The sequence below is a fragment of the Cryptomeria japonica genome, chromosome 1 (assembly GCF_030272615.1).
Source record: "Cryptomeria japonica chromosome 1, Sugi_1.0, whole genome shotgun sequence".
In the NCBI taxonomy this organism is placed as follows: Eukaryota; Viridiplantae; Streptophyta; class Pinopsida; order Cupressales; family Cupressaceae; genus Cryptomeria; species Cryptomeria japonica.
Genome location: NC_081405.1, coordinates 430,916,770 through 430,940,939, shown reverse-complemented (window position 1 = coordinate 430,940,939; position 24,170 = coordinate 430,916,770). Strand labels below are relative to the sequence as shown.

The window sequence follows — 24,170 nt, the reverse complement described above, 5'->3', positions numbered from 1 at the left end:
CTTATACTTAAATGTTATATTCCATAAAAATTATCCTGATAGAGAGTTCAAAAAGTCAAATTTCGCTCCTGTCCTTCGCTGAGGATCCAGAGCGAATTTCGCTCCTGTCCCTCTCCAAGGGACCAAGGCAAAGCACTCCTGTCCCTCACCAAGGGTCCAGGGCGAAAAGGCTTATTTGAGTCATTCCTGACCTTGTTTGGTCAAATTGGAACATCAAAGGCATGGTGGAGGACGAAATGAACGTGATAGAGCATCCAGATTTGATTAAAAACAATGAAATGATGAAGTTTTTGCCTAGAAGGTCAAAAGTGCTCTTGTCCCTCACTGAAGAACCAGAGCGCTTTTCTTTATATGCACAATTTTAGACCTTTTTTGGACATTAATTTTTATTCATAGCATGAAGTAAGGTGAAATCTTCCCTAGCAAAGGAATTTCGAGATGAAAAGTGAAAAGATTTGGCCTAGAGGGCAAAATTCGCTCTTGTCCCTCGCTGAAGGACCGGAGCTTGAATTTCAAAATTTGCATTATCCTTGCAAGATTAAAGTGATTTTACGATTTGAAGAGGTCAAGGGAGGCGTGTTTTGTCTGTTGAATATAACTTGAGTAGACCACAAAGGAGGGAATCAACCCAAAGACAATAATCGCTCCTGTCCATCTCCAAGGGACCAGGGCGAAAATCTTGGGAGAGCCTATTTTGCCTTGAGGAAACGAGTTAAGCATGCATAGAATGAACAATGGGGATCATTGCTTACCCCACAACATGAATTGGCAATTTAAAAGATCAAGGACAAAAGTAGAAAATCGCTCCTGTCTCTCACCAAGGGACCAGGGCGAAAATGTTCTAAGGCACGCTCCTTCTAAGGATCAAGTGAATTAAACTCAAAGTTCCAAATAAAAATGCCATTTTGGACGCCAAGGATGAGGTTTTGAACGTGAAAGCAAGGAATGCAAGGCTTAAAATGCAAGAGCGCTCCTGTCCCTCTCCAAGGGACCAGAGCGAGGTTATTGACATTCGTTATTTTTTACCATGCTTGGGCGTTAATATCCTCCAAATCGCATTAGATGCCAAGTTCGCTAAAAACTTCGAAATATTTTTTTTTTTTAAATTTAATTAAATTGGCATTTAATAAAGGTGCATGGGTATTTAATAATTAATTTGAGCCTTAGAAAATCGATTTTTCTTATTAATTGATGCATTTGAAAATTAAAATTAAAAAAGATGGAGCGCTTGAGGTATCATTTTTTTTATATTTTATCAAGTCGGCCTCTTCTTTTTTTCAATTTTATTTATTTCAGAGCCTATTTTATCAAGTCGGCCTATGGGGAGGTAAAATGGTGAGCGCTCTATATATTTGGGTGTGTTTGTTCATTATTCAAATCATTCACTCATTATTTCAAGTGCGATTTGGAGGGCAAAGAAGAAGTGCGAAAGCTAGCCTATTTGGAGCAAATTTTCCTCAAGTGTTGAAGACTTAAGGTGGTGGAGTTGATGCTTGTGAAGACTAAAGGAGGCGCATTTTGCTAAAGGGAGTCTTGATCTACATTTTGCCTAGCAAATTCACCTTATTTTTGCATCTTTTTTTAGAATTAATTCTCAAGTGGAGGTATGGCGAGATCATCCTAGTCCCAATGTTGAAATTTTGCGTGAGTTTTGACTTAGGAGAATGGGCGCTACACTTGGGTCCACATGTAAGTGGAAATGAAATTCAAATGCAAGCGTGGAATTTGGAGGGATGTCATTTGAATTTGATGAATGAAATTATAAATATGAGGCTTGGGTTTCCATTTGGATCATCTTGAAAATCTGTAATGTTATGCTGCCGGATTGGCGACAGAACTTGAGGCTTCGGAGTGCGTCTCCCTAGTGCTACCCGGTTGCGTACTTGAAATACAGTACCTAGCTATGCCTTGTATTCTTCTATCGTTTTCAGAGCTTTGCCATAGACATCTTGGTGTTGCAACGATTCTGGACTTGCTGGTTTTGCCTATGGCTGAAACACATTTTTGCTCACATCTCTCTGCTGAAGCGTCTGACAGTTATGGGTATCATTCCTATCTTCCTTCCCAGCACTGGAAAATAAGTTTGTAAGTTTTTAGCACGTTTGTTTGAGTATTGATTTAATTATGCAAAATCGAAATTCCTAGTCTAGGCGTGGGTTTTTTGGGTTGCATTGGGATGCGTGCAAAATTAAAAAAGGGTTGTTTGGGGTGTGGCTGTGATTGGTTATCATTGTATTGGATGTACGGTGGGATTGGGCTTGATTTGAATCAATTCGAGTAAAAATTGAGTGAGTTATGAGTATTTTCATGTTTTCATGGGCTGCTGAAACTGTACTTTCAGCCTGCAGAGCAGTGTAACAAAAAATTACAGTATTGTGTAGAAACCTGCAATTAATCTTCTCATCTCATCTCCATATTGTAAGGTTGTTTCAGTAGTACTAGGCATCCCATTCTATCTGCTTTTATTTGTAATTCCCACTGCATAAGTGGAAGAGGCTGGCTTGCCGCCTTCTCAGTTTTGTAATTCAGTTTTCTTTGATAAATAGTCCTCCCACTAAAATATGCGGTAGAGTGATGGTTTAATGTAATGTCCTCCCGCTGAATAAGTGGTCGAGTGATAAGTTCAATGCTATGGTCCTCCCGCTGAAATATGCGGTAGAGTGATTGTTTAATGTAATGTCCTCTCGCTGAAATACGCGGTAGAGTGATTGAGCTTCATTTCCTTGTAATTTTCCCTTGGTCGGTTTACCGCCAAGTGTTGTTTTCTATCCTGCTGGATAAGCAGAAGGGGCTGGCTTGCCGCCCATGCATTGTAATTTTCAGTTTGATTATATTTGCTGACGATCCCCGAAACACCGTATGCTCTCACCCTCCCAGTCTGGGCTCTCAGTGAACAAAAGGTGGAAGGGTTCCCTTTCAGTTATTTGGTTTATTCATCTAACCTTAACGGGTTACTTGTTGTGGTTGAATTGTTATTGGCTTAAAAACAAACAAAAAAATTAGTGGGATATTACAGATAACAAGTCATATCCTTTCCAAATAATTATCTCCATTTATTACGGACAAAAATGACACGCATTTTTTTCACAAGACACTGATGTAGAAACCTCATTAACAAATATACTATGAAAGAAAATATGGACCCAGAAAACCAGCCCATGAATCGAATCTGCAGCATAAAATCAGAATTGACATCACAAGAAACTACTGAATAAAGTTTTTAAAGTACAGAACAAATGGCTAGTCTACTACAAGCAACAGCAATGCTATTCACATAACAAAAAACACATGAAAGAAGAATTAATACTCCAAGAACCTATCAATGGCCATTTTTTAAGATAATATTATATCGCAAACAAGAAATGACTTAACAACATGTGGAATATTGAATCAATCAGCAAGGAAATTGCATCAATCGATGGTGTTTTACACAGGTAGACAACAGAGACAGGGACACTAAATAGTGGGAAAGGACTACTAATTTCACACTGACCAATTATTTTTTCACAAATTTTAATGAACCTCTTATAACTTACAATGGATCAACAACCAAATCTATGAAACTATTCTCACCTTAATCAAAGCATCTCTTACAATTCACTAAATGTGTTCTGCATAATGCTGAACGGAAAAACTTATTCAGAAATCTGTCAAAAAAGTTTGTTCGGTCTTATAACCATGGCCTATAGGCTCTTATTGAAATCAACATTGATTTTAGTTAGTTACACTTTGTTGCATTGAATTGCAGAGATATAACTTGAAAGAAACTAGCTCAGGTTCATACTCATACACAACAGCAAACTATTTCATGCAGGATATTTGATTCCAGCAAGCCTTGTGACTTTTGTGCACTTTGATTCCTCGAGAATTTTGTCTTGCCATTTGGACATGCAAGGAATTCATGGTTTCTCTTCTTTACACGTTGTTGACTTACATTGCAGAGATACATAACTTTAAGATAATTAACTAATGTCTCATATTTATAGTTCTGGTATTCCGATATGGACAAGACGAAGATAGGTACCTGGGACGATTTTATACACAATATCAACCTATTTCCTGCAGGATATTTGATACCACCAAGCCTTGTAACTTTTGTGCACTTCAATTCCTCAAGGAATTTTCTCTTGCTATTTGGTATGCAAAGAATCCATGGTAATTGCTTACAACAATAACAAATCAAGATTCATTGTTGACAGTGTCAACTGGAAGAACCACATTAACAAGAGATGTGAACTATAGAGGGATCATTTGCATATGTCCTCCAAATATTAAACAAACATGAAAGTTTCGTAGATAAATTATACATAAGTAAAACCACAATGGGCAAAGACAATGTCACAAAAACATGTTGGGTGCCTTAACACCATGAAGATAAAATAATACAAGGAATTCATGAATTACAAATCTGGTAAGTGAAATTATACACATACAATAAAGAATCCAATTAAGAACTAATCTCTTATCAAATAACTGGAGAAATTAATAAATCATTCTTTATACAGTTTTACATGATTTTTCAGAATCTTTGCTGCTGTCAAATGTATCAAGTACAATGCCTTAACACTTAAAAACATTTTCTTATGAAGCCCAAAAAAGTTCAAATACTAGATACTATTTATGGAGCATTTATAAAATCAATAATAAATAATGATTTCCTCATTTTCATAAAGTTTCACAGATAAACTATACCATAAGTAAAACAATGATGGGCAAAAACAGAAAAAAATTGCCTAAATTATAAGAAACAAAATCATTGGAGAGAAAATGTCACAAAAACATGTTGGGTGCCTAAACACCATGAAGAGGAAATAATGCTAGTAACTTATTAATTACAAATCTGGTGAATAGAAATCTACACATACAATAAAGAATCCAATTAAGAACTACTCCCTTATCAAACTATTGGAGAAATGAATAAATCAACTTCTATACAGTTTTACTGTTTACATGATTTTTCAGAATATTTACTGCTGTCAAATGTTCCAGGTAAAATGCCTTAACACTAAAAATATTTTCTAATGAAGTTGAAAAAATTTCAATAACTAGCTACTATTTATGGAGTATTTATAAAAAAATAATAAAGAACGATTTCCTAACTTAAAGGAATGTGTCCCCAGAGTATAATATCTCATCTCAGAAATCAGATGGGATGATTTAGATCAAGATAGCATACCTGAACTACATCTTCGCCTTTTATAACACGCCCAAAGACAGTCAGTTTATCATTTAAATCTGGAATGGGTGCCGTTGTGATGAAAAGCTCAAATCCATCTCCCCGGTCTTCTGACTTTGATGTTCCCAGCATGAATGCTTCATGCTTTGGACTGATTATGATTTCAATGGATCCAGATAAATCCATTAGGTAAGAAACATTAAATAGAAACCATAAAACTAAGAGAATCTAGTAAATGCACAACCTTGTTTAAACAAGTTTCTGAGCAAATCTGTAGTATTTATTAAGTCTAAACCTTTGCACAAAATATAATGGCAGATTATTTTTTGATAGACAAGAATTGGGACATCTCATCAGATAGATTGATAAATAGAACCATATTGACTTAGATGGTATCATATTGTCCTTCACTAGACAATGAGCTAAGAACCTTATTAGTGCTATGGTACAAAATAGATAACTCCAGATCCAGTGATTCCTGGAGTTGCAGCCTGATATTGTATTAAGACTACATGCATAAGGAATAAGATGGTTGCTCATATATATAACCGGACATAAAGGAATAGTGATTAACAATAATAGTAAAGTTCTGTAGTCTAAGTGTATCTGTCTGAAGGATTATATTTGAAATACTTGTGTTAAGGGGCAATCCACAGTTAGACTCCTCGGCCATATCTCATATACAATCTTTGAGCTAGTGGGGAGTTGCTTTCAGTTATAATACCATCCAAATTGCTACCAAGTGCCAATTAATTGAGAGACTTAATTTTTACAGCCTCTAACTTGGCATTAAGATACTGGCTAACCAGTGTATAGCCCATTGGGTGTTCAGTGTTACATGCAAAGCATACCAACATGGGTTCAACAAAGAGAATACATTGTGACAAGAAAACCCTACCAAAGGGGATAGATACCCCAAAAAAATGCTGCTATACCAAGCCACCACCATTGAAATGGGAACCATCCTCTCTCACAGCAATTCAATAAAAGTTTAAGAATTGACCAAAATGTAAGGTGGCAACATGGAACTCCGACCATACTTTGCCGTTCTATGCTATATTTAATCCCTTTCTATTTACAAAATTACTGTTGTTCCAAATTTGAGTTATCTGATGGACCAATGTCACAAATTTAAAACATGCCCTCCAAGCAAACTGCAAAAACAATTAAATACAGAAATCCATAAGAGCTGAAGCAAAATGCTTGTGGGTTTTTTTAAATAATATTCTAATTCTCATCTTGATAAATATTCAGCAGAACACAATTCCCAGATAATAATAAATAGAATTGACACTATTTCTCCAAGCCAGCTTATATAGTTTGGCCTAATGCATAGTTTTTTATTTTTGCTTTCAATATATATATGTTTTAAATTAAGAAAGAAATGTTTCCCTAATTTATTTAGGAGCTAAAAATCATTCCTTCTGACTCTATGATAAATGTTTCCAATATCCACCCTCCTTCCTAACAACAAATATTACTAATTCCTTTGCAATAGTGGGTAAAGACCACCTATATGTAGAATTGACTCTTGCTTCCCATCGATGTTATCTCCAAAAGTATGACCAATTTTTGGTACTCCAAAATATAATCCTGCACATTTTTATGTTGGTCACTTGATCATGAACATATCCTCATACCCAATGGCACAAACCAAGACTCGAACATTGAATTTTTTTGTTTGTTACCCGGGGACGCCTACTCGGCCAAAATTGGGCCGTCCTGATGTGGAAACATTCGGAGAACATAGGGGCAGCTCGGACATCCCCACTCGTCCTTAAAAATGCAAAAAGAATTAGAAACATTTTTGGTATGTCCCCAAAACGTCCGGAGACATACGAAGATGGTTACCCATCCACGAGATGGTAGGAAATGCCTAGACGTCCCCCAACCATTCTAGGGACATCTAGACATCCCCTACATCACAAGGGAAAAGTGCTTTTTTTAAACAAAAAAAACATAAATAATAAAAAATAAAAGACTTACCTTATAACAAAAACAAAACATTCAAAACAAAAAAAATCATTTGCGTCCATATGCATAGCTGAAGGATATGCTAGTGAAAGAAGGAAACAGGGGTGACCAAAGGATAAAAGAAGACCAACTCTCCATCAGTTGAGGTAAGTTCATATCTTTTTGTATGTTTTAACAATTGCTTTTCCAACTGTTTTGTTTTTGTCAAAATTTCAATCACTTAGGAGGGTTTTTAAGTTTGTTCATGTTCCACGATTTCACTTGCAGCTGTCATTTACATTTCAACCAGAAAAAAGAAAATGAGCTCTAACAGTAACGAGGGTGAAGAGATTGAAATTGAACAGACATGCCATAGAAGTTTTTTGAGAAGTATGGATGTTTTAGCCTTAGGGACACATGGTTCAGAAAATCCATTTAAATTCCCTTCGAAAACTTTGAAAATATATGCCAAGGGCCCATTTAACCCAAACAAAAACACTTTTACAATATGCAACAACAATTGACACAAAGAGGAAAAAAAATTTAGGGGGGAGTAGCGTATGGCTATATCATATTTGCAAAAAGGAATACAGGGGCAGCTACACGAGTTTACTCCCATCTCATAGGCATAACTCTTCAGGGGTAAAAATATGCAAAACCATCACATTTATTGAGAAGGTTGAGGTGACTAGGTTGCACATGAAGAGTCAAGCCAAAAGAACAAGAATGCCAATGGATTCTTTGCAGCCATTGTCTAGTGCTAGTACTAGTGCTATTGCTACTGCTACTGAATCTACACATATTGAGCTTGAGAGTCACAGAGGAAAGAAAAGGTCCACTAGTGTTGTAGGCAAGTTTAATATGCAGCTACAAGATGTACCTGATAGTTCTGCTGCCAAATTTTTCTACGCTAATGCCATACTATTTAATGTGGCACACTCTCCATATTTTAAACAAATGTTCTATTAGAATAATTAATTCTTCTTTTAGTCAATTACCTTCTCTTGTGGTTCTATTAATGGTCATTTAGTTAGTCATTAGTCAACTATTGCTTCTTTTATAAGAACGCATAGTTTGCTTTTTAGTTTTAAGCTTTTTTAAGCTTTAGATTAACAGTTTGTTCTTTTTAGAACACCGTCTTGTAATTCCTTAATATACGCTTGTATATTCGTTATTAGTTAATTTAATATGATCCAATTATTTTGAGCAACCAATTTTTAATGGTATCAGAGTGTGACGAGCCATCAAAAAATTTTGTGCCCTTCTACCTGGATTTAATTTCCAGAAAAAAATTTAAAAGTTTTTTTTATGAAAAAAATTCTGAATTGAAGGTTTTTTTTTCTGGGTGTCATTTTTTTGGTAGGGTTCGTGGTTTTTCGCAGGTTTGAAGCTCGTCCAAAAAAAAAAAATGTAGAGTTCGGCGGAATTTTTTTTCCTAGGCACGTTTTTTTCTAGAAGCGATTTTCACATTTGACTTTTCGGCACGATTTTCCTATTTCCGACCCCTGTCAAGTTTCGGCGCATTTCCGACCCCTATCAAGTTAGTTCAAGTGCGACTCTATTGGTTTTGTGGTTTGGTGGCAATTAGTGACGCGATTTCTACACCCGACACAATTTTCGGTGAGATCTGCAAAAAAAAATCGCGAATTTTCTAAAAACCCAATTTTCGCGGGTTTCACTATACGCAATTTCCACAATGCGATTCTGCTTTTTGCAATTTTCCTATGTGTTCATTGTCTGCAGACCTCTCTACCCGCGCCTAGGGTTTCACATTTTTCTACGGGTATTTTTGCTAACGTTTTTTTTACAGCGGCAGTTTCTGGGTATTTTCGTGGCGGGAGTCATACAGCTCGAAGACCTTTCTAAAAATTTCTGAGCAGTTTGCAAATTAATTGTAGGTTTTCATCGAAAAATTTTGGGCAGTAGCAAGGGCTTTTCTCAAAATCGAAATTCTTGAGTTTTTCAACTGTTAGGGTTTTCTAAAGCAGCCTAGGGTGTTATGTGGTTTTCAGCAGACGTTAATCTCAAGGTTTGTGCCTCAATATCCATGTTAGGGTTTTTGAGCCCGTTTTTATACCTTGGGATCAGCAGCTTTTGTCTTATTTTTTGTGCCTTCACCGATTGCCCAATGTTGACCTCGGTTTTTGTGATGCATCTTTGACCAACATCATGTTGGAACACAGTCAAAAATTCAACGGTTGCAACTACAACACCTGGAAACAACACATGCTTACCATTTTTGAGTGTCGTTACTGTTGGCAGTGGACCAGTGTCCCTCATGGGGATTCGTGACATGGTTTAACAGCCTCATGTGGATTCTACAAGTCTAGTGGTTGTATCGGACATTGACAGGTCGATCTTTTGGTGCAATGGCAACACTAGCTTGTAACAAGTGGTATTAGAGCTTGGTCACAAGTTCGAATCGCGCAGGCCACAATGAGTGACGCTTGGGGGGGGGGATTGTTGGCAGTGGGCCAGCGTCCCTCGCGGGGATTCGCGACATGGTTTAACAGCCTCCTGTGAATTCTATAAGTCTAGTGATTGTATCAAACATTGACAGGTCGATCTTTTGGTGCAACGGCAACCCTAGCTTGTAACAGTTACCTTGATCAAATTGTTCTCGGCAAGGCTTCTCATCCTTAAACAACAGGTGAAGACCAGGACAAACATGATGCAAAAAATCAAGAGGCTGTCATGCTTATCAAGTTATCTGTCACAGATGATCAACTCCCTCAGGTGCCTTCAGGTAAAACAGCTAAAGAGATCTGGGATCACTTGAAGGATCTTCATGAGACATCCGACAAGAGCCGCGCTTTCTTTCTAAAGAATATGTTGTTTTCTATCATGATGGATGAACAAATATCTATCCACGCACATCTTACGAAGATCAAAGAGATCTCTAACCAGTTGGACGCTATTGGCCACAACATGGAGGAAGAGGATATGGTAGTGATCACGCTGAAAAGCCTTCCCCGATCTTACGAGCATTTCATTGACACACTCAATATCTCTTCTACTAGTGTCAATTTGAAGTTTCCTAATCTCTGCAACAAGCTTCTGTAGCAAGATAGATGGAAGCAGCAGTTTGGTAGTAACAGTGTCAGTGCGGAACAAGCGTTTACTGCCAAGGACAAGGGCAAAGGCGAATCCACTCAGCAAAAGGACAGCGCAACTCTGAGGAAGGGTTCACGAAGAACTTCACATGTCACTATTGTGATGGACCTGGGCATATCCAGAAATTCTGCAGAAAGAGGTTGGCTGATCAAAAGTCCAACCAAGGAGGGTCTCTGGAGCAGGTGCAGGCTCATGTTGCAGAGCTATATGAGGAGTCAGCCTTCTATGCTTTTTGATTTTGTCATCGGGTGGGTTTTCTGATTTTTTCCTCAAAAATCAGGGTTTTACCGCGTGATGTATGGTGTTTTGTCGCGCATTGTTTTAGGGCTTTGATGATTCTTTCCTCAAAAATTGTTCACGGGGTTTATAATTTTTTCCTTAAAAATTATCATCTATAATCCGCGATGTTCACGTGGGATTTTGGTTATCTAGGTTTTACCATTTTTTTCCACAAAAACAATGTTTTGCAACCTCAAAAATCATGAATTCTCTTTTGAAGGGTTCCTGTTTCAAGGTTTGACGGTTTTTTCCACAAAATCGTGGTTTGTTGCAGTCAGTGTTGGGTTGCACCGATAGTTGCCAGGGCAAACATCTACAACCATGGTATCTTGCAGTTTGTTTTGGAGTTGCTAGAGCAAACAGTGCTCAATACTCTTCTACAAAAGGGTTTGTCAATTTTTCCTCAAAATCATGGTCTCGAACTTCTGTAATTCATGTGTGCCAATTCTATAATTCGCGTGTGAGGGTTACATCAGTCATCCGGAATCATCTATTCTTGGTCATTACCACCTTTGCAGATCCTAGGAGGGTCTTCATAGCAGCAGAGTGTTCTATGCATTGCATTTATGATCAAAAGACCTACAGTGTCTTCTATCGAGTACTTAGTTGATACAATGACCATTAAGGGAGGGTATTAGAATAATTAATTCTTTTTTTAGTTAGTTACCTTCTTTTGTGGTTCTATTAATGGTCATTTAGTTAGTCATTAGTCAACTATTGCTTCTTTTATAAGAACACATAGTTTGCTTTTTAGTTTTAATCTTTTTAGCTTTATTTAGTGTTTTAAGCTTTTTTAAGCTTTAGATTAACGGTTTGTTCTTTTTAGAACACCATCTTGTAATTCCTTTATATATGCTTGCATATTCATTATTAGTTAATTTAATATAATCCGATTATTTTGAGCAATCAATTTTTCATGTTCAAAGATGCACTTGCAGTTGGTCCTCCATATGTTCCCCCTAGAGATCATAAGCTACACACCTCCCTCGATAAGGAGTATTCTAACTCTCAAAATATCCGTAGCTTTTAACAGGAAAAACATTTCACAACAAATTTTTGCCAAGTTGACAAAGATGTCGTTACAACGAAGACCAAAAAATATAATTCCATTACGAGTAAATAAAAGCTTTAGTTTAATAGTTTCCATGATTTGGCTAATAAAAATTGAAACTGTAATATCTCAAAATCCAATAGGTGAGTCGATACTAAAACTGGTTGCATTTGGCAAAAACTTGCAAAATATCATTAGGAACATACCCATAAACCAGATTTGCCCAAAACTTCATAATTTTCGACATTTAATTGTTTTTGTGTTTTGGGCCAATTCACATGGTCAATTTTGAGTACAAATGAAACAATGCATAGGATATCTTCAAATTGGCACCTAAGATGGGATTTGACATCACCAAATTTAACAAATTGCACTTAGGTGCTTTAGGGTGAATTTGACAAATTACAACAGCAAGACACAACTCAACTAACTCATGATAAGGCTTCCAAAATCAAATGACGACTTCAATTATGCACATATATTCGTCAACCTGAAGACACTTGAAAAATATACATTCTCGATTGAACTATGATGTTATTTGTTAAGGTTCTATGATGTATATGATGACTGCCTAATGAAGGCTATCATATGAACATCAAAAAAATTCTTTATTTTTTAAACTTTCCCTATTGTTTTAATAGCCATCCCCTATCACCCCCTAAAAAATGGCTCCCTCCCATCCCTGTCTCCATCCCCTAAACATGTCCCCCTGTCTATGTCCCTAAAACACAAGGTACCATATAGATTTTTCCATTTTTTATTGTAAAAGATCACTATTTTTTAAAGGTTTGTGTGTAAATCTCCCACCATATATATTATGCATATCCCCCCAACTACAGTCAAATGATTTGAAATTGAAACTTACAACTCTGATTGAAATAGCAAATTGTTCACATTCTAAACCTACTTAAGGATTTACAATTTGGCCTATACTAGAAATTGCAAACAACTAGGGTTTACATTTAAAGAATAGAATTCTATATCGACATCCTTAAACGCATTCCTTATAACCAAATGCTCATCGCTCAAACTTGTTCTACAAAATATCTCCTTCCTCCTTGAATTGAACAAATATAAACTAGATGATATGCCCATCAAGATCAGATAAATTAATTCCTTTCAGCAAATCGTTTTTGGATTAACCATGCTTTCTACCACTCCTTGCTCTTCAACTCTATAGGGATCTTTCACAATGTCTTTAACTTCTAACGAAATGTCGATACCCAAATCCTAACACCTAGCATTGACTTGTTTATAATCTCTTGTAAACTCTAATATCATCTTTTAGCAGCAAGGAACAATTCACTAATTAGTAGATAAAAGGTGACTTCAAACTCAAAATTTAATTGACATTTCAACACTGCAAGCTTCATGTAATGAAGCTGACCGGATTCTAAATCTATTGTGTAAATTTGACAAAAACTTGCCCCTCATTTGCTGGTGATCAAACAGTTAACAAACTGACTGATTCATTCACTTCTTTCCTTTCACTCTTCACCATAGACATTTTTACAAACCGTTTGCAAGCATTCTTTAATCAATCAGACTGCAATCTTTACATTTATGTTGAGTTGGTCTGACTTTGTGTGCTATAATTGGCAGAGGTTTCTCATCATCTCTAATAATAAAACCATTGGATTCTGAGCATGTTTCAGAGTACAACCATTCATACAGAAAATTGAACAAATATTTATGCATAGCAAAATATAGACAACATAAAGAGACATATGCCCTCAGAAAACACAAAATAAATGTAAGAGTTCTAAACTTTATATTCAAGATCAAATGTGTACAAATTCACACCAGAATAGGATGATACTCCATCCATAGCCGAAGTACATTATGTTGATAATATAATCATTCTCTGCTTCACAAAACTCGACCCCTTTTTTAGGACTCCGGTGCATTGAAAGTGAAAGGCATTCCTTTATTGCTATCGTCCTGTCTCAATACTTTCATCTGGATACCAAAATGAAGCCTCCATTGAAGGAGGAACTCGTAGTGATATCAGTATCGATTCAATATGTATATTTGTTCAACAAAAAATCAAACTCATACACACCCATTGAAATATACCCAAACACTTCAAGGTAATATTGAACATCAAGCATACATAATATTCTGCTGGAGGTGTAGTGCCACGATCCCCACAGATTGTATAGTCTTTCCTGCAAGTGCTTACAGAGCCTTTGTTTGTGATAGACGTGTCCCTTTATTCACATTCCAATGTTATCATAATGTGTTCCAAATATAAAGTAATGATAACCACAATTCCTTAACTTCAGTTACACAATGGGCACAAATACAAGAGTCTCATTAGTGCAGAAAGCCCGACTCTACATTCAAAATATCCATTCCATGATACACACGGCAAAGAAGATATTCACGTGAGAAATATGTCAATTGTCATACAAAATTAATTTGAGTAATGCAACTTCTAATTTCCATTTGAATATTATAAGTCCACAATAATAATATATTTTCATCAACTCCCAATAGCACTGTTATTATTATCAAATAATCCTCCACAGTGTTAACACAGAATTTGTCTTCTCAGATGAGAATCCTGAAATGATTTCTCCAAGAATCATCTAGGGCAGATCTCACATTGCCGAATGGAGACCTCAGGCACACCCTGAGAATGAATTTGAGAGATCTTCGGAAATCAACAAATGAAGAAATAATTAATTCCAATCATATATCATCAATTGCCAAAGGCATTATAAATAATAATGATTTCAGTTCATACGGTTATAATTATAAGTTAAGTGACTTCAATTACTTTTCTAAAGTCACTTAGTTAATTATTCAATATTATCTTTAAAATTAAATAATTAACTTAATTCCCTCCTTTGAATTTTAATTTTTGAGGAATTAAATAAATTGCCAATCAAAATTGGGACATTACAAGTCCTCCCTCCCAAAATTGCTTGTCCTCAAGCAATTCATCACCATGGTCCCCAATCAATCTCGGAGGTCGATATGAACTCCCACTAGAAACACTGAGTGGCTGGGTATCTGCAACTACTGTCCATTTATCTCTCCTGGCAGCTAATCAAATAATCAACTGTATCAAACGGTCAAATTCAACATTATCTTTCTTATCCTTATTCAATACCTGCTACACTACACTGATTTCCACATTCCTCTATTCATCACCAAACTTAGACAATATAGAACTATCATGAAGGTGTATTCTTTCAGCATGACATACCTCAGGGATAATGTCAAAAAATGCAAGCAATAATTCTGTCCTCTTTGTTGTTGTTCCCTTTTCAAAACCATCAATCCATGCCTTCAACACTATCTTCCTCCCATCAATAGTTAACTCCAACTCTCTTGTGCGAAAACCCTGACTATATTTACCAGGAGACTACAACCACGGAATTCCCAAATATCATATCTTTCTCAACAAGCCCGATCACATAGAATCCACCAATGAGTGTGAAACCATCCAATTGGATGCTCCACCACAGAATCATCTGAGTGCAATGTGTTTTGAGTGCGTTTGCCATCTTTATTTTGAATCCCGGAATGTCCACAACTTGTATTCCTCGTCTCACTACCAAATCTTCATTGATAACTTTATAACTTGCTGCACTGTCCACCAAACAAATCACCATCTATCCCATCAGCACTCCTTTTACATGAAAAGGTTCATGCATAGAACCTCCTACTAGGCAAGCAACCGTATCGTGTACCTCCTCATGCTCACATCTTGAGCTACTATCTAACATCTTGTCCTCTACATCAAAGGTGACTTAGGTGACTTCTGTTAATGTTTTAGCAACACAGAAATCTGAAACAAGATACACAGAATTTACCCTGGGAAAACCCTCCACTTGAGGGTGAAAAACCCAGCCCACTCAAAAATGAACTTTATTATATCTCTGAAAATGAATACAACTGTTGATAGTTTCAGATTACTATCAATCACAATAAGATAAGATAAGTTTGATTCCCTACAAATCAACCATGACAATGAAGTGAAATGATACATCTCATAAGACTGAAAACTCTGAACACAGAAAACATATAATATAACTGATCTGTCAGACTACACATACACAATATTCTCAACTTGCCCTCAAAATGAGAAGCCACCAATATATCTAACAATTTGCTGAAGAGGAAGAAGACCACGAAACTGAAGGAGCGGTGAATATAAAGAAATGAATTACAGAATGAAAAGACTCCACGATGGAGAGGAATAGTCACCGACAAAGACATGAAGAGATTCCACAGTGGAGAGGAAGAGTCGCCGACAGCTACAAAGATAATTCACCGAAATCCTCATAACCATCTCACCAACAGCAAACAATAACTGAAGTCACAAGTTAAATAAAGGACGATGAAGATCTTCTATCGCAGCTATAAATTCAACAGCTTTGATATAGCATGCATCATCTTTCCCATGTCACCTATGACTAGGTTCTCATGGTTCCTGGTAAGTCAAACAAAACTTTTTCTTCCGCAATTCATTTCTCGATTCAGAATCCAACATTGCTGGTGTTGATTTAGGCGAATTGGGAGTTCTTACATCTGTTTTGTCATAGTGCTTCTCATTCGTAGGTGGGAATCCTCTAGATGAATTTTTCCCTTTTGAAGTAGAAGACTCCATGGCTCTTGCCCATTTAATTGCATCTTGTAAGGTAGATAATTGAATTAAGGGCCTTTATCCAACCTTTCAGTGGATTAGATAATCCATCTATGAATAGCACAATCAACCTCCGTTCTAAAATATCAGCTACCAACACTAATAACCACTGAAAATCCACAATACAGGCATCAACAGAACTCCACTATTTGAGTTGCGCTAACTCTTTGAAATGCAACTCAAGATCTTTCCTGTCAAAGCGATCGATCAACCATTCTGTGAATTTAGCATAAAAAGTACTCTGGTCATGGCCTAAAATGATCATCCCATGATGCCACCAGTCGTGAGCAATGCCATCCAAATGAAGTGCTACATATTTGATGGCATCATCTTCAGGAATTGGGCTTAATTTTAAAGTGCATATCCAGTTTGTGTACCCATCCACTTGCAGATGTTTTGGCTGATCCGTCATAATATAGATTGACAGTTTTCACAATTTCTTCCACAAACCCCTGATTGTGTGATCTTCTTTGAGGCATATGATTCATTTGCGAGCCCATGTATTCCTGAAAAGACATCTCGGCCTGGAACTCCAACCTTGAATTCCTCCAATCTTGCAAGATTTGATCACTCTGCCTGTGTTGGTTCATTTTCAACTTGAGGATTTCTCAGCAGAAAATTAGGCATCAGTGGCCTAGTATTGGCTGATGTGCCTCTTTCCCGTTGATTAACTGACCCATCTCCCCATCCATTATTTCCTCCATTGGGTCCTCCATTGTTCTGATTCATGTTCATTATGAACTGAGTCATCATGGCGCACATTTGAGCAAAGTTTTGTTGCAACACTCGTTGACCTCTAGCCAAATCATTTAGCATGGCTCTAGTGCTAGGATTTTGTTGATCCTGATCTCCCATGTTAATTCTATTTTCTTCCTCCTCGTTTACCTCTGGGTTCGACTTATTTCTCCTAAAATAGTAATTTTGAGTATGAGATTGCCTACTCATACTATGCTGACTTCCTTTTCTCCCATAGGCCTTCAAACTTCTATCTCCCTATCTACTTGTCACCCCAATTCCCCACCCCCTACTTTCAAGATTTTTCACGACAACCTCCACAAATGTGTCAAAGGGGTGTCCTAACTCCCGTATCTCAAGACCTCCACCGTATTGCTCCTGTCGATGTGCAAATCCCTAGACCCATGTTATGATTCTCTTGTCAACATGAAAATCCAAAACCCCCATCATATCACATCCTAGCACCCTAAAATCCCATTGCCCATACCCCTAACATCAAGCCTTCAAAGTAATCTCTACTTGACCTTCGAGCATGGATTTCCCTAGCTTCCCACCTTGAGGCATGCCTTTTCACGAACCCTCACAATTTGAAGGTTTTCAACTATAACCAAGGGTGACCAAGGATGCCATCCATTAATTGCCTCATATTTGAATGTAATAAAATGGCAAGAAACTTTGTGCCCACACTAGGCCTTCAAACTCCATATAACACAGGCAACTTCATCTGTTTGGATCATCTTTCAGCATTTTTATCAAACCATAACCCTAGCTCAAGTACTTGTGCTCAGCGATTGGTTTGAGATTGAAAACCATTAGGTTCTAGAGATGAATGGATGAAACCCCGTTGGTTTCCTAGAGATTGAAGGATGAACCCCCTTTGGGTTCCTAACAATAGCTTCATACTCAAGGTTGCATTTGTGCTTCAAGTTATTTACTTTCAACAGTTTGGAAGATTTCAATATTTGAGTATTTCATAATATATTTGTAGCTGTTGTGGAAGCAATTTTTTGTAATCATTTGCAGCAGAAAGTGTACTTAAATGGAACATTAGAATGAAATATTCAATTCTATCCAACAATTACATGTGTAAATCTATTATGTGTTGTGGATATTTCAAATTCAAGCACTTTACATGACTAAGAATAGTGGGTATTTTACATCTACGTATTTTATATGAATAATTTAGCTAAGTATTGTTACAGTACAAGTGTGTAACATTTGCTAGTGGATAGGACCCACTCAAAGGGATTCCTTCTCTTTGCATCCTACACAACCAAGCTCGAAAGAGGACGAATGGAGTCCTTATGGAAACCTAAAATCCCAACCAATGGCCATATTCATACATCAATATACCCCTAGAATTCTTAAGAAAATAATAAAAGGAAAATATATTGATAAATAACACAACTAGAAGCATTGCTAACTTCATTTATCAATTGTAACAATGTCCAATTACATGCTTAGCCTTATAAGTAATTGAAGCAATCACTTTTGAGAATAACATCATTCAATATTTTAAAAGGTCATTGACAATTGTTAATTTTGTTTCTGAATCGTTATTGCTCAATAGCTAATGAGCAGGCAAACACCAAAACTGTGTGTTTGTCATTTCAATTCTTGCAGAAATGAGAAAAAGGATTGGTAAGAAAGGCTTCCAATAATTTTGTGAACTCAACCAACAGCACACAAGATAATTTGAACTTATTGCATTCAAATTAATATATGGTTTGTGACCTTACAAATTCCAATAAAAGGTCTTCGAGAACAGGTAGGAAGGCTTCTGACAATTTTTTAGACATACTACACAGCACATGAAACAACATGAGATGCTATACCTTTCCAATTAATAAATAATTAATAAACTTGTGCCCCTGGAGCTTCCAATTGCAAGAATTCAAATAAATGAATAAAGTCTAAAAGAAAGAGCCCGAATGAGCACTAAGTGAGAGAATATCACATCATGGAGATAGCACAAAGCCAGAATCAAGTTTGCCATAACTGGCATATGAGATATTAAACATCACTTGGATTGTTCTTTATGGAACATGATGACAAGTTCGAGGTAAATAAATGTTTATGACTATACAGCACAACAAAAAAATTCTATTGAATGGGCTAGTGCAGTTGGAAAAATGTTGATGGCACATTCCATAGAAATATAGTGAATGATCTTTGATTAAAATCTGTGGAACAAAGTAATTGTTCCCAACATAAAAGATAAACAGCAGAGGAGGAGAAAATGTGTGATAGTGATTCATGTAACTTCAAATTGAAGCAGCAATTACCAGGGGAATTTCAAGTTGGGCAACAAATGAAATAACACCAAGTTAAAATGAAAGCTCAGAATAGTATTGACAATAATGGCTTCCACAATGAGCACTAAGCTAGAGTCATATGATAGTTAATATGAAAAATCTAGCTTTGATATAACTAGTATCTGTGTTACTGCTTCATGCCTTTAAATAACAGCCTTTCTGCCCCTTACAAAATGGAAAAAGTAAACCTGGATATATCAGTTATCAATGGGTCAAACATGATTGTCATTATGAAATCCTTTTAGAAATCAAGTTGCATGAAATTGCAGGGCACCATCTGTCGACACTAATACATTCATATTTTCGAAGAGGAAAACTAAAGACTTTATGAACATTAGTGGCTATCACTTAGAAAAATGCTAGATTGTTGGCACAAACAGGAGACAATATTTACAACCCAGTCAGGACATGCTCCAGACTGTCCACAAAGAGTTAAAATGTATTTTTAAGTTCAAGTGGTTCTTTCACACAATACAGGAGAGTACAAAGTTAAAATACATTTCTGAATGCCAAAGAGACAGAATTCTTGCATTACTAACCTAAACTCAAGCTGAGTATTAAGCTGACCGCCAACAGTCCAATCTTCCCTGGTTCCAGCAAATTTTGGATCGCCCCCTTGAATTACAAAGTGTTTAATAACACGATGAAAACACAACCCATTAAAGTAACCTCGATGACTGCAATACCAAAAACATTGTGAGATACTCAGAAAAAGCAACAGTTTGCTGCCTTAACAAATGTACTGATGCTGCCTCAGTGTCTACAGTTAATTTGGACATAGAGATCAAATATTCCAGACAATTTTTTCCATCCATGCTAATATAGGTTTCAATTTCTAGTTTGACTCATACAAGATAAAAATGGCTAAGTAAAGGCTTTTTAAGTGACAAGAACAGAGAAATTATGAAAGCACAGCCTTTTAAAACAAATCGTCAATGAGAAGTAGCTATACTTCTAAACCATTTTATAACCATGACAAAATACAGTAATTTACCAATAACAATCTCAATAAAATTTAAGAAAGTTGCCATGTTAAGGTCCAATAGTTAAATACATTATTCCACATTAATGTGTTAGCCTTAACTTGCATTTGCCTAGACCTCTAAACTTCCCATTTGTTCTCCAAAATGTACAAAAATAAATTAAAATATATACAGAGCACATTTCAATTGCTTGGTCAACTGAATCAACAATACCTTGAAACCTTATCCAAAGATCCTTCTAAGTTGCATTGTAAATTCTCTCACGCCTAATATTTCATTTTACCTCAAAGCAAGTAACGCTGATAATTTCCTAGTGGCAAAAAATCATGACAGAGAATTGCACGACAACGTGATCACTAGTGGCAAAAATAAAAAGGATTCCATTGGTTTTGCTAGTCCAAAGTTTATTAGATTTATTGTTGCAAGGGTGGTTAATCATATTGCTATCATTAAGTGGCAAAAACCACAATGTAGGCTATTCAACAATATCAACCTCTACCACCAAGAAGAAATAATTATCAACCATACAATAACAGCAATGGACATCATTTGCATGTTTCATCAACAAGGCGAACTTTGGAAGCACCTACTCTAATTTCCACTTATTGCAAATTTCATGATATTGATAGGCATAAATGCAAGAAATTGTCTAGAAATGCAAAGGCTCACACAGCCATTGGCAGTTTCAAATGCAGATCAAGGGATTTCAGGTGACCCTCCATATCTTCTAGATGAACTTGATGGTGATGGCAACTGTGTTATGAGATATATTGAATATGAACATAATTTAGCGATTGAACTGCAATCTTGCATTGGATGCCTTCAATGTCTTCATATAATCATAAAGCTGAAAAAGAGCATGAAAAAAGAAAATATGAAAGCAAGGTCGGGCAAAAGACAAATGGGACCACAAATGAAGCAACAACATTGTTAAGAAGAAGTCAGCAATGTTTTCAAGGATAAATGTATTATAAATTGAAAATAGAGAAACTTCTTCCATCAAGACATTTAGCATTTGCTACACACTCTTTCATTCTTTCCAAGGGTTGTTGAAAACTCTTTTCAACAAAGATATAAGCAGATTTTTTATCATTTTTCCTCATCTATGCTAGGTCTACAGCATGTTTTACTCATCACAACGGCAGAGTATTGTAGTTTGAAAAAGCATTTCATTTCCTTCACTCTTCATCCAAAAAGTGACTTGATTTTTGTCAAAGGAGATCAGGTGGAGGTTATCAACAAGCAAAGGACAAAATGTTAGGGTTTCAGGAGTCTTTTGAGGATTTCCCATGGTCAGAGAGGTGGTGTTCCTTCAGAACCACCAGGTGGAGCCAACTTTATTTAGTCATTGCCATCTTTGGGAGATGACTACTTTTACATGATATTTTTAGAAGGTCTAGTTAGAGGCATTCTATTTTGAAATTCTTAGATTAGATAATGTATTTTGAATCAATTTAGTATTTTGAGCTTGCTTGAATTGCAAGCAACTATTTGGAGTATAAGAACTACAACTTCTTTTTATTTATTTATCATTCATAATATTGTAAAAACTTAATAAGTTATCACTAAGTGCTATTGGCACTTTGATTATTGAATAGGACTTTGATGACTACTAGTTGAAATTGCTATTCAAACCCACATATGTGTTTTTTGTGATATTGTTTGCTTGTGAATTGAATAGGGTTTGATATTTATTTCAAGCTTTGTATTGCACGATTTTTTCATTTGAGCATTGTATGCAAATCTCCATATTCAATTCATAATATATTGTGTGCGCTTAATCCAATTCAATGTTTGTGTTTGTACTCACACTTTTTAGTTTCTAATTTTCACTAGAAAAAAGTGAACATTTGTTAGCCATTTAGGTCATTTGCTTTAAGATAAACTGAAGTGCAGGGTACATGGGTTCGGGACAGCCACCCGCACCAGGTTCGCCAAGGTACAAGTTTGCCAGAGGGTACAACCAGATGTACCCAAGGTACGCCCCAAGCGTCCTGGGTACACTGTGGGTACAGGCATATAATCATAGCGTACCCAGAGTGCCTAGGGCATACCCTGGGTGCACCCGGGCATAATGTCAGATATAAAACAGCAGCAGAGGTAAGGAATTCTGACTGAAATGTTGCTAAATCGCATGAGGTCTGGGGTCATAAGTGTTGTAGACTGTGTGAACCAGATCCAGAATCGAAGCGAAATCGAGTGGTAAGAAAATGGTTTAAATGGCTACTTGCCCTGCCTTGTAGTTTGCCCTTCTACTGGGTACATATATTGCTGAACCTGGGCACCATCCCAATGATGACACAATCACAAAATGCCACAGAATGCCCTTAAGGCATTTCACTGAAACCCTGTGATGACTTCCTTGCCTTAGTGTCTGATAAATATGGTGCTTAAAAACACTTTTATTATATTAATAATAATATTATAATAACATTACTCCACTTGAGCGGAGGGGACATGACAAATGCAGCTAGGAGTCTGCTATTGTTACAATCCAAGAGTAGCGAGCTAGAATAACAACTAAAGTTCGCTATATTTTTTTCTTCTTAAGTTCTAATATAATTATGATTAACAGTTTTAGCATTAAATGCGGAAAAGGCTCATATATATTTGATCAAATGTTATATAGTTGCATGTTGTTTTATGACCAAGCCTAAGAGCGAACTGTTGTACTAATATTTTACTGCTGCATTAAGTAATACTGAGTTGAGATCAAGTGCTATCAATTGTATGTCAAAATTGGCATTTGGCATTGATCACTGATGAAGTATCAAACTATCAAAAGTATTTAGTTTTACAATTCTGTATGTATATACATGAACAGACGTAGCCGAATGCACGTACCCAAGGGCAAAAAGAATTGCCCGTACCCACGTACCGGGTTCTCATACCCGTACCAGCAACTTAGAAGATAAAAGATTAAAATTTATCTGATCTTGTGTAATAGTGCTAATAAGCCTTGTGACATTGCCCAATAAACAAAAAGAGGTTTTGTTCTTATTGCATTGTGAAAAACAATTGTTTAGCATTCTAGGGTTATATCTTTATTGGAAGGGAGATTCCCCTTTTAAATCAAATAAAGGTTTAACATTACACATTGTTCTATTTTCTGTTGTCCCAAAAAGAACAAAATGAAATGACAGCAAATCTAAGCAAATGTATTGGATAAATGATGTCAGATGGTGCTTCTACAACTAGCTGGAAATTTTGTTTGAGGGCAGCTATTTTTAGTGGATTCTATTCCAGATTTGGGCATCACTTGTGCATCGGTTCATGACTATTTTAGCAAATTTCATATAGCTTTTTATTTATAAATCAGTCATTTTTTAGATGAAGTTAGTTGTCATTTTAGCACAAGACTCTTTGGTATTTAGAAACCATTTTTAACAACTCGACTTGATTTGATTGCTGGATTTAGTGATCTTTAGCACCCTATTTCAGGGTTTAAACTACTTTTTTAAGCTGTGTTAGTTGCATGATAGGCAATTTACCTTAGCTATTTTATTGTTAGTTATTTGGGGGGTTTGGAACTCTATATTGCTTGAGCCATTCTGCTATTTGTAATAAGTCAATTCAGTGTGTAATTTCAACATGTAATAAATAAAATTTGTTCACCCAATTTTGAACTATGAATAGCAATTTGTTTTCTGTTGTAAGTTGTTTATCATGGTAAATAATATATAATTTGCAACTGATTTTCTGTCAGTGATTTTTTTTATTGACTAGAAATATTGCTCTGGTTAAATAATGAAATGTGGTTTGTCAAATCTTCATTTGGTATTAGAATATTTGATTAAGTGTGGGTTAGACATAGTTATGACTATTGCAGTATCAGACAACAAATATTTTGATATGAAAAGATTTATGGGAGAATGTTGACACTCATCATGAAGAGTCGGCTAATTGA

The 24,170-nt window shown here is 36.2% G+C and overlaps 1 protein-coding gene across 1 annotated transcript in view; it reads right to left on the bottom strand.

Moving 5' to 3' along the window:
• LOC131065016 (peptidyl-prolyl cis-trans isomerase CYP21-4) overlaps nucleotides 1-24,170 on the bottom strand; it is a 94,144-nt gene that overhangs the window by 20,175 nt on the left and 49,799 nt on the right. The window contains exons 6-7 of the mRNA XM_057999384.2: nucleotides 19,820-19,957; nucleotides 5,177-5,327 (exon numbers count right to left, since the gene is read on the bottom strand). Of these exons, the coding sequence (XP_057855367.2) occupies nucleotides 5,177-5,327; nucleotides 19,820-19,957 (289 nt within the window). The remainder of the gene's footprint in view (nucleotides 1-5,176; nucleotides 5,328-19,819; nucleotides 19,958-24,170) is intronic.